Source organism: Macrobrachium nipponense, chromosome 8 (assembly GCF_015104395.2).
Source record: "Macrobrachium nipponense isolate FS-2020 chromosome 8, ASM1510439v2, whole genome shotgun sequence".
Classification (NCBI taxonomy): Eukaryota; Metazoa; Arthropoda; class Malacostraca; order Decapoda; family Palaemonidae; genus Macrobrachium; species Macrobrachium nipponense.
This window is the reverse complement of record NC_087203.1, coordinates 2,338,133-2,353,724: the sequence shown is the minus strand read 5'-3', so window position 1 is coordinate 2,353,724 and position 15,592 is coordinate 2,338,133. Positions and strand designations below refer to the sequence as shown.

General features: G+C 35.3%; 1 protein-coding gene across 1 annotated transcript in view; it reads left to right on the top strand.

Moving 5' to 3' along the window:
- Positions 1–15,592, top strand: part of LOC135223343 (reelin-like) — a 484,942-nt gene that overhangs the window by 340,008 nt on the left and 129,342 nt on the right. Inside the window, 3 exon segments of the mRNA XM_064261806.1 lie at positions 3,979–4,064; positions 8,392–8,524; positions 8,760–8,867. Coding sequence (XP_064117876.1) covers positions 3,979–4,064; positions 8,392–8,524; positions 8,760–8,867 — 327 coding nt within the window.

Here is a 15,592-nt window from a genome sequence, read left to right as displayed (position 1 = left end):
TAAGGGAGCTTTTTTGGAATGTTATCACTGGACAAATGTCACAAAAGCTACCAAAGCTATATTGAATCCACTAGATTATGGTTACATTTTGAAAGATGACTTCCTGGTATCTATTATTGTTTCTGAAGCTAATCAGCCCCCCGATTTTTCATTTCCATGCGCCTGTAAAAAATGCTTTAAGTTAAATGTATGTCCTTGCCGTGTAGCAAACATTAGTTGCTGAGAATTCTGTAAGTGTGATGTAAGTGGGCAGTGTAGTAATCCACATTATACTATAAGAAAGAGTCATAATGATTCCAAAGACATTGAAGATGATTTGATGTTGGAATGTGAAATGAAGGTTTGAGAGTGGGATTTTTTTTCCAACCAATTAATAGTTTGTTACACAAGTGTATGATTTATTGTATTCTCCTATTCAAGACTTTTGAAATAATATGCATATTGAGTATATTCTGGTCATTTATTGACTTTTATCCTTTTTGTCAGGTGGTCATCTTGGACTTCAAAATGGTGGAAAACAGGCCAGTTGTGAAACATGTGACCAAGTTTTTTTTTAAGTCCAAACTACCCTTAAACAAGGTCTGGAGTCAAACTTAGGGTATATCTGAGTGCATATGGGACCTTACCAGGTTCCATGACTATACCCTGAGTGTATGTTAACAATTTAATTTTCATATCTCATATTTATTGCCATTCATTTAAAAATGAATCCTTTGATGCGTATTGTCTCATAGTTGTCTATAAATTATTATTTATTATTAGAATGTTATGTTTGGTTCTGATACCTAAATGTTCATTACTTACTTTCCGCTCGAACAAACCTAAATGTTCATTACTTACTTCCTCTCAACAAAACTAAATATTCATGATTTGCTTTAGTCTCAACAAACCTAAATGTTCATTATTTACTTTCCTCTCAACAAAACTAAATATTCATGATTTGCTTTAGTCTCAATAAACCTAAATGTTCATTTACTCTCCTCCTAACAAAACCAGCTGTTCGTTATTTAATTTCCTCCCAGCAAACCTAACTGTCCATTATTTTCTTTCGTCTCAACAAACCTAAATATTCATTATTTACTTTTCTCTCAAGAAACCTAAATGTTTATTATTTACTTTCATATCAACAAACCTAAATGTTAATTTTTTACCTTCATCTCAACAAACAAAAATGTTGATTTTTAATTTCGTCTCAACTAACAAAAATGTTCATTATTTACTTTTCTTTCAATAAACCTAAATGTTCATTATTTACCTTCTTCTCAACAAACATAAATGTTCATTATTTACTTTCCTACTTTCCTCTCAAAAAATCCTAAATGTTCATTAGTTACTTACCTCTCAACAAACTTGAATGTTCATTATTTACTTTAGACTCAACAAACTTAAATGTTCATTATGTACTTTCGCCTCAACAAACCTAAATGATAGTTATTTTCCCCTCGACAAACCTTGTGGCAGGATCACGAGCTAAAAACCAAGCGGGCAAGACCCTCCACATAAATTTAATCAATCTGGCTGCCAAACTTACCCTCAGCCACACTTTCCTCTACACGCTACAGAAAAACGCAGGACAATTGACTTAGCTATACACGGAACAAAAAACATAAACACATGTACTCACCCCAACTCCAGATACTCAGGGCTATGCTGTGCTGTCCGCTGGACGAGGTCACTGAGACACCAATAACCGCTGCAAACCAACACTCAACCAACAACAAAGAACTATAACCACACAACTCAACAACAACACGACAACAACCAAGAACGACAACCGCAACACAACAACAACATGACAAGCAACCAAGGACCACAACCCCACGACACAACAACAACCAAGGACACAATCCCACAACTCAACAACACAACAACAGACAAGGATTACAACCATAACTCAACAACACAACAACAAACAAGGACTACAACCGCAACTCAACAACATAACAAGCAAACAAGGCCTATAACCACAACAACAACCAAGGACTACAGCCACAACAACAACAACACCAAGAAACCACAATAACAGCAACACCAAGAAACCACAATAGCTCACCAACAACCCCACTCCACAACACCAAATCAACAACCCCACAAGCCCACACCCAACCACTCACAACACCAAACCACAACAGCTCCCCAACAACAACAACAACCCTCAACTATAACAACTCACAACTCAACAGAAACTCACAAGCTCAACAACCTCCCAACACACAAGCACAACAACCTTCAAACACACAGCACCAATAACTCAGATAACTCCCAGAAAACACAACACAACGGACCAACAATACTGCCAAGACTGCTGCCCAAAACGACTGTCCTTCACGATTTCTCATTACAGACTGCCCTCCTCAGAATTCTGATCTTAGCAACTAACTCCAACTGCATCAACAGACAACCCAGAATTCATCAACAGCCAATTCAATCGCTAACCATCCATCCACCAATTACGCCCTCTCTCTCTCTCTCTCTCTCTCTCTCTCTCTCTCTCTCTCTCTCTCTCTCTCTCTCTCTGTTACGGAAAACCAAAAACATAAATACATACTACACGATTTCTACAGCAACACAAACCACGAAACTCTCTCTCTCTCTCTCTCTCTCTCTCTCTCTCTCTCTCTCTCTCTCTCTCTCTCTCTCTCTCTTTCAACAAACCCGCAAGTTCACTATTTAGTTTCCTCTCAACAAACCTGTAAGTTCACTATTTACTTTCCTCTCAACAAACCTTAATGTTCATTATTTACTTTTCTCTCAACAAGCCTAAACGTTCATTATTTACTTTCCTCTCAACAAGCCTAAATGTTCATTATTATTTTCTTAAAAACAAACCTAAATGTTCATTATTTACTTTCGTGTCAACAAACCTGTAAGTTCATTATTTACTTTCCTCTCAACAAACCTAAATTTTCATTATTTACTTTCCTCTCAACAAGCCTAAATGTTCATTATTACTTTCCTCTCAACAAACCTAAATTTTCATTATTTACTTTCCTCTCAACAAGCCTAAATGTTCATTATCAATTTCTTATCAACAAACCTAAATGTTCATTATTTACTTTCATCTCAAGAAATGTTCACTTTCCTCTCAACATACCCAATTGTTCATCATTTACTTTCATCTCAGCAAACCTAAATGTTTATTATTTTGTTTCCTCTCAACAAACCTAAATGTTCATTATTTACTTTCCTCCTCAACAACAAACCTAAATGTTCTTATTTGCTTTCCTCTCAACAAAACCAAAATGTTCATTATTTACTTTCCTCTCAACAAACCTAAATGTTCATTATTTACTTTCCTCTCACAAACCTAAATGTTCATTATTTACTTTCCTCTCAACAAACCTAAATGTTCATTATTTACTTTTACCTCAACAAACATAAATATTCGTTTTTTACTTTCATCTCAACAAACCTAAATGTACATTATTTACTTTCATATCAACAAACCTAAATGTCCATTATTTACCTTCGTCTTAACATGCATAAATGTTCGTTATTTACTTTCATATCAACACACCTATCTGGTCAGGAACTTAAGTATTCATTATTTACTTTTCCTATCATTGAATTCACTTTTTAAGGTGTCATAGTTATTTAATGATGTTTCTGGTTTATCTGCTAAGGTTGAACCATTTTATTACCTAATTTAATAAAGTGAGTATTCACTGAAGTATCAAAAGCTCCAATATGCTCTGTTCTATATCATTTATCCCTTTAGCTTTCATGCTAGAATTTAAAGTCGTATAGAATATAGGTAACCCCTGAGAGGTTTCAACAGTTGAAACATTCTGAAGCACATGTTTCTTTAAATTTAGCCAGAATCGTACTATAGGTACTCGAATAAGTTTATTCTAATTTCTTTCTTTGCCTATTTTTATTAGTTTTTTACTTTCAAAGTGTAGTCATGATGGTCGGTATTTCATGGAACACGGAGGTGGGCGCAGTCATGATGATGAAGGTTTTTGTCTTCTTTTTCAGACTCTTCAAGGTCAAACACCACTCGACTTAGATGGTGGCAAACTTCTAAAGATGGTTCTTTCTCATCTCAATGGGCTATAGACCAAGTAAGAAAATATATTTATAAAGTTAGTCTCACTCATAAATAAACACGCTGCATAGACATTTTCTGCAGATAAGTGTTGCAATGTCGACATACAAACTGTCCCATTGCTTTAAAAAAAATTAAAAACATTATGGTCCTCTTGATATGAATGCAAATATCAGTTTCAAAATGTTACGATTCTCCCTTTAAATGATTTCCAAAACAGGACGACACTCTTTTCATATGAAGGCAAGCGAAAGTTCGAAAATATTTTGACCCTCTTTATATTAATGCAAATAAGTTTCAAAATGTTACGATTCTCCCTTTATATGAGTTCCAAGATAAAACGACACTCTTTTCATATGGAGGCAAGTGAAAGTTTCAAGACATTTTGACTTTTTATATGAATACAACTAAGTTTCAAAACGTTACAACTCTCCCTTTATTTGAGTTTCAAAACAGGACGACACTCTTCTCATGTGGAGGCAAGTGAAAGTTTCAAAACATTTTGACTTTACCGTGATATGGAGGGAAATGACAATTTCAAACATTATGCCTCTCTTTTTATATGGAAGCAAACGACAGTTTCACACATTATGGCTCTTTTTATATGGAAGTAAACTACAGTTTGAAACGCATAGACTATTTTTATAAGGAGGCAAATTACATCTTTAAAACAATATGACTCTCTCTTCATATGGAGATAAATACTTTCAAATCATGACGATACTTTATTTTGAGGCAAATGAGAGTTTCAAAACGTTACGACTCTCCCCTTATGTGGAGGAAAAGGACTAATTTCAAAACACTATGACTCAATATGGAAGCAAATTACATTTTCAGAACATTGTGACTCTATACTGAGGCAAATGATAATTTCAAAACATTGTGACTCTCTCTTTATACAGAAGCAAATGACATTTTCAAAACATTATTACTCTATATATATTATATAGCGGCAAATAACATTTTCAAAGCATTGTGACTCATTTTATGGAAGCAAATGACAGTTTCAAATAGTACAACACTATCTTCATTTGGAGACAAGTTTGAAAATGGTACAATACTCTCTTTTTGTGGAGGCAAACAACAGTTTCTGACATTACGACATTCTCTTCATATGGAGCCAAATGACAAAAAATACTACATCAGAATTCCTTTTCTCGCAAAACACTATTTTGAAGGCATTATTATTATTATTATATTATTATTATTACTACACGGTTTTTATTTAACTTGACTCCTGTGTCTGTCTGTTTGTTTGTCTTTCTGTCTTCTTCTTCCCAGCTGGTTCCCATCTTTATATGGGGTTGCCGTTTCGGATGAGCCGTTTCCATCTATTTCTATCCTGCACTTCTGCCTCATCAATTCCCTTCTCTTGTAAGACTCCTCTCACACAGTCCTTCCATCTCTTTCTTGATCTCCCTCTCCTTCTTCTTCCTTGAACCTCCATCCCCATCGTATGTCTCCCAGCGTGGTCCTCATCTCTCCTCAACAGGTGTCCTTACCATCTCAGCCTCCCCTCCTGCACTTTCTTTGTCTGCTTGGGTCAAAACTTTCAAACGATTGTTTGCCCACTTCTACTAAATCGATTTCGCTCAGATTTGGTGTACCTACAGTTTCAAAGTCAGTGACAGTGCAATATGGCAAATAAATTAAGAAAATTAAATACTATTGCAATTTTATGGGACTGTAGATGCATACACTTTAATATGACCATGCAACTAGCCCGGATGGGGCGCCACAATCGGTTCAGTCACTCGGTTATGCAAGCTGTACTTATTCAAAGTTCAACTGTTAGACACTAAAAAAAAACAAATAAAACTAATTAAACACAATTTTAAAACTATGCTTTTATTTTAATATGCGCCAAAAAGTAAAAAATAAACCTTATGAGACCCACAAAACTAATGGTTACTTATACCTGAACGTGAAAGTGTGGGGCTCCTATTTGCTAATCTTGCATTCTTTTACTTGCTTTCCTGAAAACCTCTCGTATGCACGACGTTTGTGCTTAATTATGCCTAAACATAAAATCATGGGCCACTTTCCCTGACTTGCACACAATTCTGTATAGATATGTAATGTACTGTATTGTATCGAAAACGTACTTTATTAATGCAATGTGTATATACAGACATTGGTAAAGAAAGAGCTGTATGGATGCAACATTTCACGTCATTAATGCGAATTGTTAAGCAATTTCTAGCAATGACATGTATAGCCTACTCTTTGAGGTTCTTGAGGATGCTTGCCAAGTATGGAACTAAATTCCTTCCACAGACCTCTTCAGGTCTAACCAACTTACATCATATCCGTGCAGTGAAATCTTGACATCTTACTTTCGAAAACTTCTCAATTTAAATATATCTATATAGAATTGTATGGAAGTTAGGTGAGTACATGTCCCATGCTTTTATGTTCAGGTGTAAGTAACCATTAATACTGTGGATCACAGAAAGTTTTATTTTATACTTTTTGGTGCATTTTGAAATAAAAGCGTGGTTTTGTATGTTTTAAAATTAGTTTTTCAGTAGATGAAACCTATTCATATGGAGCAATCCCACGTGGGCTTTGACTTGCAATTTAAGCTTAAAGAAGCACGAGGAAGTAAATGGAAATACAGAATAAAGAGATACCACTTATTAAACAAGAAAAAAGACATATATATATATATATATATATATATATATATCATATACATATACTATATATATATATATACATATATATATATATACTATATGTATATATATATATATACATATATATATATATATATATATATATATATATATATATCTATATATATATATTATATATAAATATACATAATACCATTATATATATATATATTATATACATATATATATATATATGTATATATATATACATAACATATATATATATATATTATATATATATATATATATATATGTATATTATATTAACATACATATATATTAATATATATAGATTATATTATAGTATATATATATATTATATATATATAAGAGTATTAAAATACAAGAAGAATAGTATTAGGGTATCAATGCATTGTATTTTCGCTTGAACTTCTCAAGTTCCAACTGCACGACATCCATCGGTGTGAGGAATAAATAGTGCTATCTCAATTGAACACATGTTCACAGTGTTCTCTGTGTAAATATGCTGAATCATTAAACTTTGCTGCATTATAAACCTTCTCTGAAAAAAATTAGATTACATAAAGGCTCTGATGAAAATCATTGCCCTTATGTAATCTAAATTCCTTTTTCTGAGAGTTTCCGAACTGCCAGAGTCGGTAGGAATACGCATCTTCTGCCCACTGGTATTGCAGAGAGTAGGCTTGCATGTTTGAGCAAGGGCTAGTGCAGTTGGTGGCGTGCTGGTCTTGTAATCTCGGGGCCAGTGTTCGCTCCTTGTCAGGGAATGATTAGTGAGACTGTCTACTAGTGGTTACTACCATGAGTGACACCATGGTATTGGGCTGGGGTTACCTGGCTACGTTCCCCTGAGAGCCAATATCCTGGTGAAGGACTGAAACTGCTAATTTTAACTTTAGCAAATACGAGAGAAATAAAATAAATAGAGAGCAGAGCAGACCAACAGAAGACAGCCTACCCCACATCCCTTTCCTGTCACCTCACTTTTATTCTCTAACTCATCTCATTTCTTCTTGATTCAAATATGTCTCACTCTCTTCGGAGTAAACATGTTTTTACCTACTGTCCCTATAAAAGCTAAAAGAAAATCCTACATTCTCTCTGATGCATCTTCATCAATATCTGCAGATACTGAAGAAAGGAATTCTCAAAGGTTTTGGCTTGTAGTTGTTTCTTTTCCTTGGCGAATTGCAAAGTTTTGAAATACTCTTTTCGTCTATTTTTATGGACCCCTGCAATCTCCTCTTTGTCAATGCATAATTTGAAAATATCATTTCCTTTTGTATAATTCCCCTAACATCGTTTTCTGCTGCAGGTCAAACATAAAAAATGAAGAACATGGTTATTTTCTCATACGTTATAGATTCATTAACAAAGTATATGCTAATTTTATACACAAGTTTTGTTTACAAAAATGTTTATTGATAAGATGTTTGTGAAGTTTTATTCATTTGCATACCCTTATAAGCATAAAAATGAGTTGCCTGAGTTAATAGATTTTGCCTTTCCTTCATTCTGTTGAGATTGGAAACAACCAAACAACCCAAAAGTGTGAATCATTTCCAGCTGGAATGAAGAGAAGTATTACATTCACAAATTATCCGTTGGTATGAAAATGAATTCTACAACTGCAGGTAAATAGAAAATGAGTTGAACATCAAATTTTGATTAATTTCTTTCTAGATCCACATTGGCAACACAGTTCAAGGGCTTCCAGCTTTCACTGACATTGATACTGGATCAAGTTGGTTGCTACGTCCTGGCTCACAAATGGAGCCCATATGTGGGACTTCGCATAGCTCTGTACATTTCACAGGTATGTGAGGAAGAAAATCCAAGATTTAAGTAATTTCTAAAATAAAATGTAAACAGACAAACATTTAAAAGAATTTATTATTTTATTCCAAAGTTGGCTGAGGTATATGCTGATAAACTGAACATTTTAATGTTATCATCATTTTGTTCAGAAGACTCCTTGGTTCCAGAAATATCATACTTCCCTTCAAGTCTGATTTGATGGACGTTGATTATCTCTTTTTTTTTCCTTAAAGGACGGGAAGGTTATCGTTTTGCTGAAACTCCAGACATACTGATTAACAGACATAGCTTCATCCAATTCACAGCAGCTCTAGGATGCAAGGAGAGCTTAGCCTGCTTTGGTAAGTAAATACCTAATTACTGTGTAGCCTATATCACTAAGGTCGTCAGTATTTCATTGCACACGTATGCCACAGCTGAGTATTGTTATATATCGTCAGATTCCATGTTGTGGGTATTTTTCAGTCAGCCAAGGAAACAGTGGTGACCATTAAAATACATAATGTAATAAAAGTTTATTATGAAAGCAATGTTAAGTTCACAGACAGAGAAAAAGAAAAGAAAAATGGCAAAGGGAAAATAATGGATCTTGTCCAAACCCGCAGAGAAACAAGGAAATCCGGTTGCCTCTTCACAGAATATTTTTTATAAAGTCATGGAAAATAAAAGTAGGATGAGAAAACCATGGCTCATAAAACAACACAAAGTAAGGTTTAATTGAGTTCTGCAATTTAAATAAAGGGCAGTAACTTGTGAAAGGTAGTCTGAGAAGGTTACCAGTTGGCTGCTGGCTAGACGACTAGAAAAACAAGAAACAATGCAAAATTTGAAGGCAATATTCTAAACAGCAACAGTTAAGACGAGTATAAAGTTTAGATAACTAAGAGGATAAGATAACATTTACATCGAAAGAAAAGATTTAGATACTGGACATTTAACAATCTGGATTTTGATCCCTGTACAGAAAATCTGAAGTCAAAACCCAAAAAACTTTGTAAAGACCAAAAATGGTAGATTTCTTGATGGCAATGAACACTTTTGAATAGCATAGAGAAAAAGAGCTAATTCAGATAGGCTCTTAAGTGACCATCATTCAGAAATTCGCTCCAGATCAAAACTGAAAGGGGACAAGGTGGCAATTCTAGACTGAATGAGAACAATGGAATATGATAGAAGGGTAAGAGTTGATAATCCATCCAAAAAAAGAAAAATCCAACAAGTTAAAAGAAAGAGAAAAACTGTATTGTTAATGTCAATAAAAGAGCATTGCTACAGTATATACTGCAGGCAAGAAGTTTGGCAAGCAGAGCTGTTTATGAAGATATTGAAAGCTTTAATTTCAAGAGTAAAAACGAAAAATTTTCTAAAACCTTGAAGAGAAGAAATTATAGAAGCAGGATATAAAAACTGGGTCCAAAACAGATTCCGCCTGGTGGAAGCAACACCAGTTCTCCAAAGTGAGCTGCAAAATTAACTGAGTAACCATTCAGATACTTTGGCATCATAGATGATTTAGCAATATATCTAAAGTGGACTGAAAGAAATAGCATTTCTTTAGGTATGAAGTCCTTGGACATTGTAAGTGTAGACTGACTACTGTGTTGGAGGTAAAGGTAAGTCCACTGATGTAGAAAATAGTAACTGTGAAAGAATAAAGACTAATAATGCTTAAGTGGCAGAATCCCGAAAACTGGAATAACAAGGAGAATAATTAGTTGAGGAAAGAAAGCATAACTTTTATACTAAAAAAGTTGAAAAGACTTAATATAAGATTAATTCCTATTATGCAGCCATCCTTTTTTAATAATAATAATAATAATAATAATAATAATAATAATAATAATAATAATAATAATAATAATAATAATGGAGAAACAAATCCACAGTTATGTAAATGTTGCGGAACATATATTTCAGTCTAAAAACAGCAAAGATAGCTTTCGGTAATCTGTTCGGTTCCCCTTATCAATCTACAAATAATAATAATAATAATAATAATAATAATAATAATAATAATAATAATAATAATAATAATAATAATAATAATAATAATAATAACAGTACCAGTAATCAGATACAGCGCAGGAATAGTGGAATGGACGAAGGCAAAACTCCGCAACATAGACCAGAAAACTAGGAAACATATGACAATACACAAAGCACGACACCCAAGAGCAAATACGGACAGACTATACATAACACGAAAGGAAGGAGGGAGAGGACTACTAAGCATAGAGGACGACGTCAACATCGAGAACAGAGCACTGGGGCAATATCTGAAAACCAGTGAAGACGAGTGGCTCAAGAGTGCATGGGAAGGACTGATAAAAGTAGACGAAGACCCACAAATATACAGACCGGAGAATGACAAACAGGACAGAGGAATGGCACAACAAACCAATGCATGGACAATATATGAGACAGACTAAAGAACTAGCCAGCGATGACACGTGGCAATGTCAACAGAGGGGAGAGCTCAAGAAGGAAACTGAAGGAATGATAACAGCGGCACAAGATCAGGCCCTAAGAACCAGATATGTTCAAAGAACGATAGATGGAAATAACATCTCTCCGATATGTAGGAAGTGCAATACAAAAAAATGAAACCATAAACCACATAGCAAGCAAATGTCCGGCACTTGCACAGAACCAGTACAAAAAGAGGCATGATTCAGTGGCAAAAGCCCTCCACTGGAGCCTGTGCGCAAGAAACATCAGCTACCTTGCAGTAATAAGTGGTACGAGCACCAACCTGAAAGAGTGATAGAAAACGATCAGGCAAAGATCCTCTGGGACTATGGCATCAGAACAGATAGGGTGATACGTGCAAATAGACCAGACGGGACGTTGACTGACAAAATCAAGAAGAAAGTATCACTCATTGATGTCACAATACCATGGGACACCAGAGTTCAAGAGAAAGAGAAGGAAAAAATTGATAAGTATCAAGACCTGAAAATAGAAATAAGAAGGATATGGGATAAGCCAGTGAAAATTGTACCCATAATCATAAGAACACTAGGCACGATCCCAAGATCCCTGAAAAGTAATCTGGAAAAAATAGAGACTGAAGTAGCTCCAGGACTCATGCAGAAGAGTGTGATCCTAGAAACGGCGCACATAGTGAGAAAAGTGATGGACTCCTAAGGAGGCAGGATGCAACCCGGAACCCCACACTATAAATACCACCCAGTCGAATTGGAGGACTGTGATAGAGCAAACAATAATAATAATAATAATTATATTTTGTTAAAGAGGATGGCAGCATCAGTGGAATTGATGCTGCCATCCTCTTTAACAAAACATGTTTGAGAGAGGGTCTCCTACCTTCAAATAATAATAATAATAATAATAATAATAATAATAATAATAATAATAATAATAGTGGCACAGAAACAAATAACCTGGCATATGCAGGACCAAGACTAGTAGCAGAACTCATGGGGATACAAACACCAACACCGCCATCACAACCAACCCAACAGAAACCAAAACAGCAACTGCCTTGGAAAAGGCGCCGGGAAAAACAAATCATGGTGATGAAATATGACTTGAGTAAACTGAAAGAGATGGCAGAAAATAGGCTAAGAAGCAAGAAAACAAGGAAGGAATTGAACGATAAATACAAAGTACAGGAGAAGGGACTAAACAACACAATAGAAGGTATAAAACCGTCTCAAACCCAAAGCACATAAAATCCAATGGTACATGGACAAGAATAAAGGATACCAACAGAGCACACTATTCGGAACCAACCAGAAAAGACTATATACAGCCAACTAAGAGGGAAAACAACCTCCAGGAATTTCCTGAAGCTGAACCAAGTAAGAGACTCTGGGAAAACATATGGAGCAATTCGGTATCACTCAACAAACTTGCAACATGGCTCCAGGAAGTCAAGGCAGAAGAAATGGGGAGAATAAAACAAAGATTCACTGGGATCATGACAGACACAATCAGACACCAAGTAAAGAAAATGCCCAACTGGAAAGCCCCAGGACCTGATGAAGTCCATAGATACTGGCTTAAAAATTTCAAGGCCCTACACCCACGAATAGCAGAAAGCATTGTATCACAAACCACCACACGTCCAAATGGATGACCACAAGGAAAACATCCTTAGTACAGAAAGACCAGAACAAGGGAAATATAGCAATTAACTACTACGAGATTCACAGCTGGTGTCCCGGTGTTTTTCCGGAATAAAATTTTATCAGCATACCTAACAAACATGACACTTTGTCACAGGGTATCTTACATCCCTACCTAATTTTTGACTGTATGTTGTATTACAAAAGTTGCATAATTCTAGTAATATAAGAGCAACACCGACTTCTTGTAGACATTGCCAGCAAACTCAGAGGAATATCTTTAGAAGATATAATGACGTAACTTATGACATCATTAATTTGCCTCCTTCTCTATGGATAATTGGCTATTCGTGAAAAAGTTTCAACCTCTGTCAATAACGAAATACAACCAATGCTCCTTGTTTACACTTTGTAGTAGTAGTAGTAGTAGTAGTAGTATATAGGATTTATGCCATCAGGTCGAGTGCTAGAATCTTTGAAGAAAATGGTTTCCACAAGTAATCCGAGAAATTATTTTCTATCACTATTTCTCCATTGTCGTCATCACCTTGTGGGAGGAGTTCGGACATCATATGTTTACGTCATGTATAACTTTAAAACCATACTTTAGAGTATTCTGCCACTTGCTTCGGCTGCTTTATTTTACTCTTGTGAATAGACTTTTTTCTAATATAAGTAATAAAGAATGCTGCCAAAAATTAGGTTGGGATGTAAAGTATACTATGGCTAAGTAATATCTTTGTCAAATGCACAGAAATAATATTATTCCAGAAAAACACTGGGACAAAGGCTCTGAATCTCATAGTAAGGCCTATCACCTGCCTACCAATATTGTGGAAGTTACTAACAAGTATCATCAGTGAAAGGCTATACAACTACCTAGAGGATACAAACACCATCCCCCAACAACAGAAAGGCTGCAGAAGGAAGTGTAGGAGCACAAAAGATGGGGGCACAAATGACTAGCTCCTGATAGACAAAACGGTAATGAAGAACACTAAGAGAAGGAAAACCAACCTAAGCATGGCATAGATTGACTACAAGAAAGCCTTCGAATGATACCACACACGTAGCTAATAGAATGCTAAAAAATATATGGAGCAAAGAAAAACACCACAAGCTTCCTGAAAAATACAATGGGCAACTGGAATTCAATACTTACAAGCTCTAGAATAAGACTAGCAGAGGTTAACATCAGGAGAGGGATCTTTCAAGGTGACTCATTGTCCCCACTACTCTTCGTAATAGCCATGATTCCTCTGACAGAAGCACTGCAGAAGATGGATGCTGGATACCAAGTCAAGAAAGGAGGCAACAGAATTAACCATCTGATGTTCATGGAGGATGGTAAGAGCATCAAGGAAATAGGTACCCTAATCCAGACTAGAAAGATTGTATCTGGGGACATCAGGATGGAGTTTGGAATAGAAAAATGTGCCTTAGTCAACATACAAAAAGGCAAAGTGGCAGGGACTGAAAGGATAAAGCTACCAGATGGGAATAGCATCAGACACATAGATGGGACAGGATACAAATACTTGGGAATGATAGAAGAAGATATAAAACACCAAGAGATGAAGGACACGACCAGGAAAGAATATGTGCAGAGACTCAAGGCGATACTCAAGTCAAAACTCAATGCCAGAAATATGATAAAAGCCATAAACACATGGGCAGTACCAGTAATCAAATACAGTGTAGGAAACACATGACAATGCACAAAGCAATGCACCCAAGAGCAAATGCAGACAGACTATGCATAAAATGAAAGGAAGGAGGGAGAGGACTACTAAGCATAGAGGACTGCATCAACATTGAGAGCAGAGCAAGTACTGATAAAAGTAGACGAAGACCCATAAATATACAGACAGGAGAATAACAAACAGATTGGAGGAATGGCAGCACAGCAAACCAATGCACAGACAGTACATGAGACAGACTAAAGAACTGGCCAGATATGAAACATGGCAATGGCTACAGCGGGGAGAACTCTAGAAGGAAGCAGAAGGAATGCTAGACACAGCACAATATAAGGCCCTAAGAACCAGATATGTTTAAAGAACAATAGGTGTAAAAAACATTTCACCTATATGCAAGAAGTATATGAAAAACGAGATCATAAGCCACATAGCAAGCGATTGTCTGACATTTGTACAGAACAGTACAAAAAGAGTCATGACTCAGTGGCAAAAGCTCTCCAATAGAGCCTATGCAAGAAACACCAGCTAGCTTGCAGTGATAAGTGGTATGAACACCAACCTGAGGGAGTGATAGAAAACAATCAAGCAAAGATCCCCTGGAACTATGGTATTTGGACAGATAGGGTGATATGTGCCAATAGACCAGTCATGATACTGATTGACAAAATCAAGAAGAAAACATCACTCATTGATGTTGCAAAACTATGGAACACCAAAGTTGATGAGAAAGAAAGAGAAAAAATTGGTAAGTATTAAGACCTGAAAATTGAAATAAGAAGGGTATGGGATAAGCCAGTGGAAATTGTACCATTCATCATAAGAATGCTAGGCACGTTCCCAAGATCCCTGCAAAGGAACCTGGAAAAACAAGATGCTGAAGTAGCTCCAGGGCTCCAGCAGAAGAGTGTGCTCCTATAAACAGTGCACATAGTAAAAAAAGTGGTGGACTCCTAAGTAGGCAGGACCCCAAACTATAAAAACCACCCAGTCGAATAGGATGGCTGTGTAGACCATATATATATAACATATATATATATATATATATATATATATATATATATATATATATATATATATATACATATATATATATATATATATATATATATATATATATGTGTGTGTGTGTGTGTGTGTGTGTGTGTGTGTGTGTGTATGTATATATATGTATGTATGTATGTATGTATGTATAATAATAATAATAATAATTATTATTATTATTATTGTTATTATTATTAGTTATTATTATTATTATTATTATTATTATTATTATTA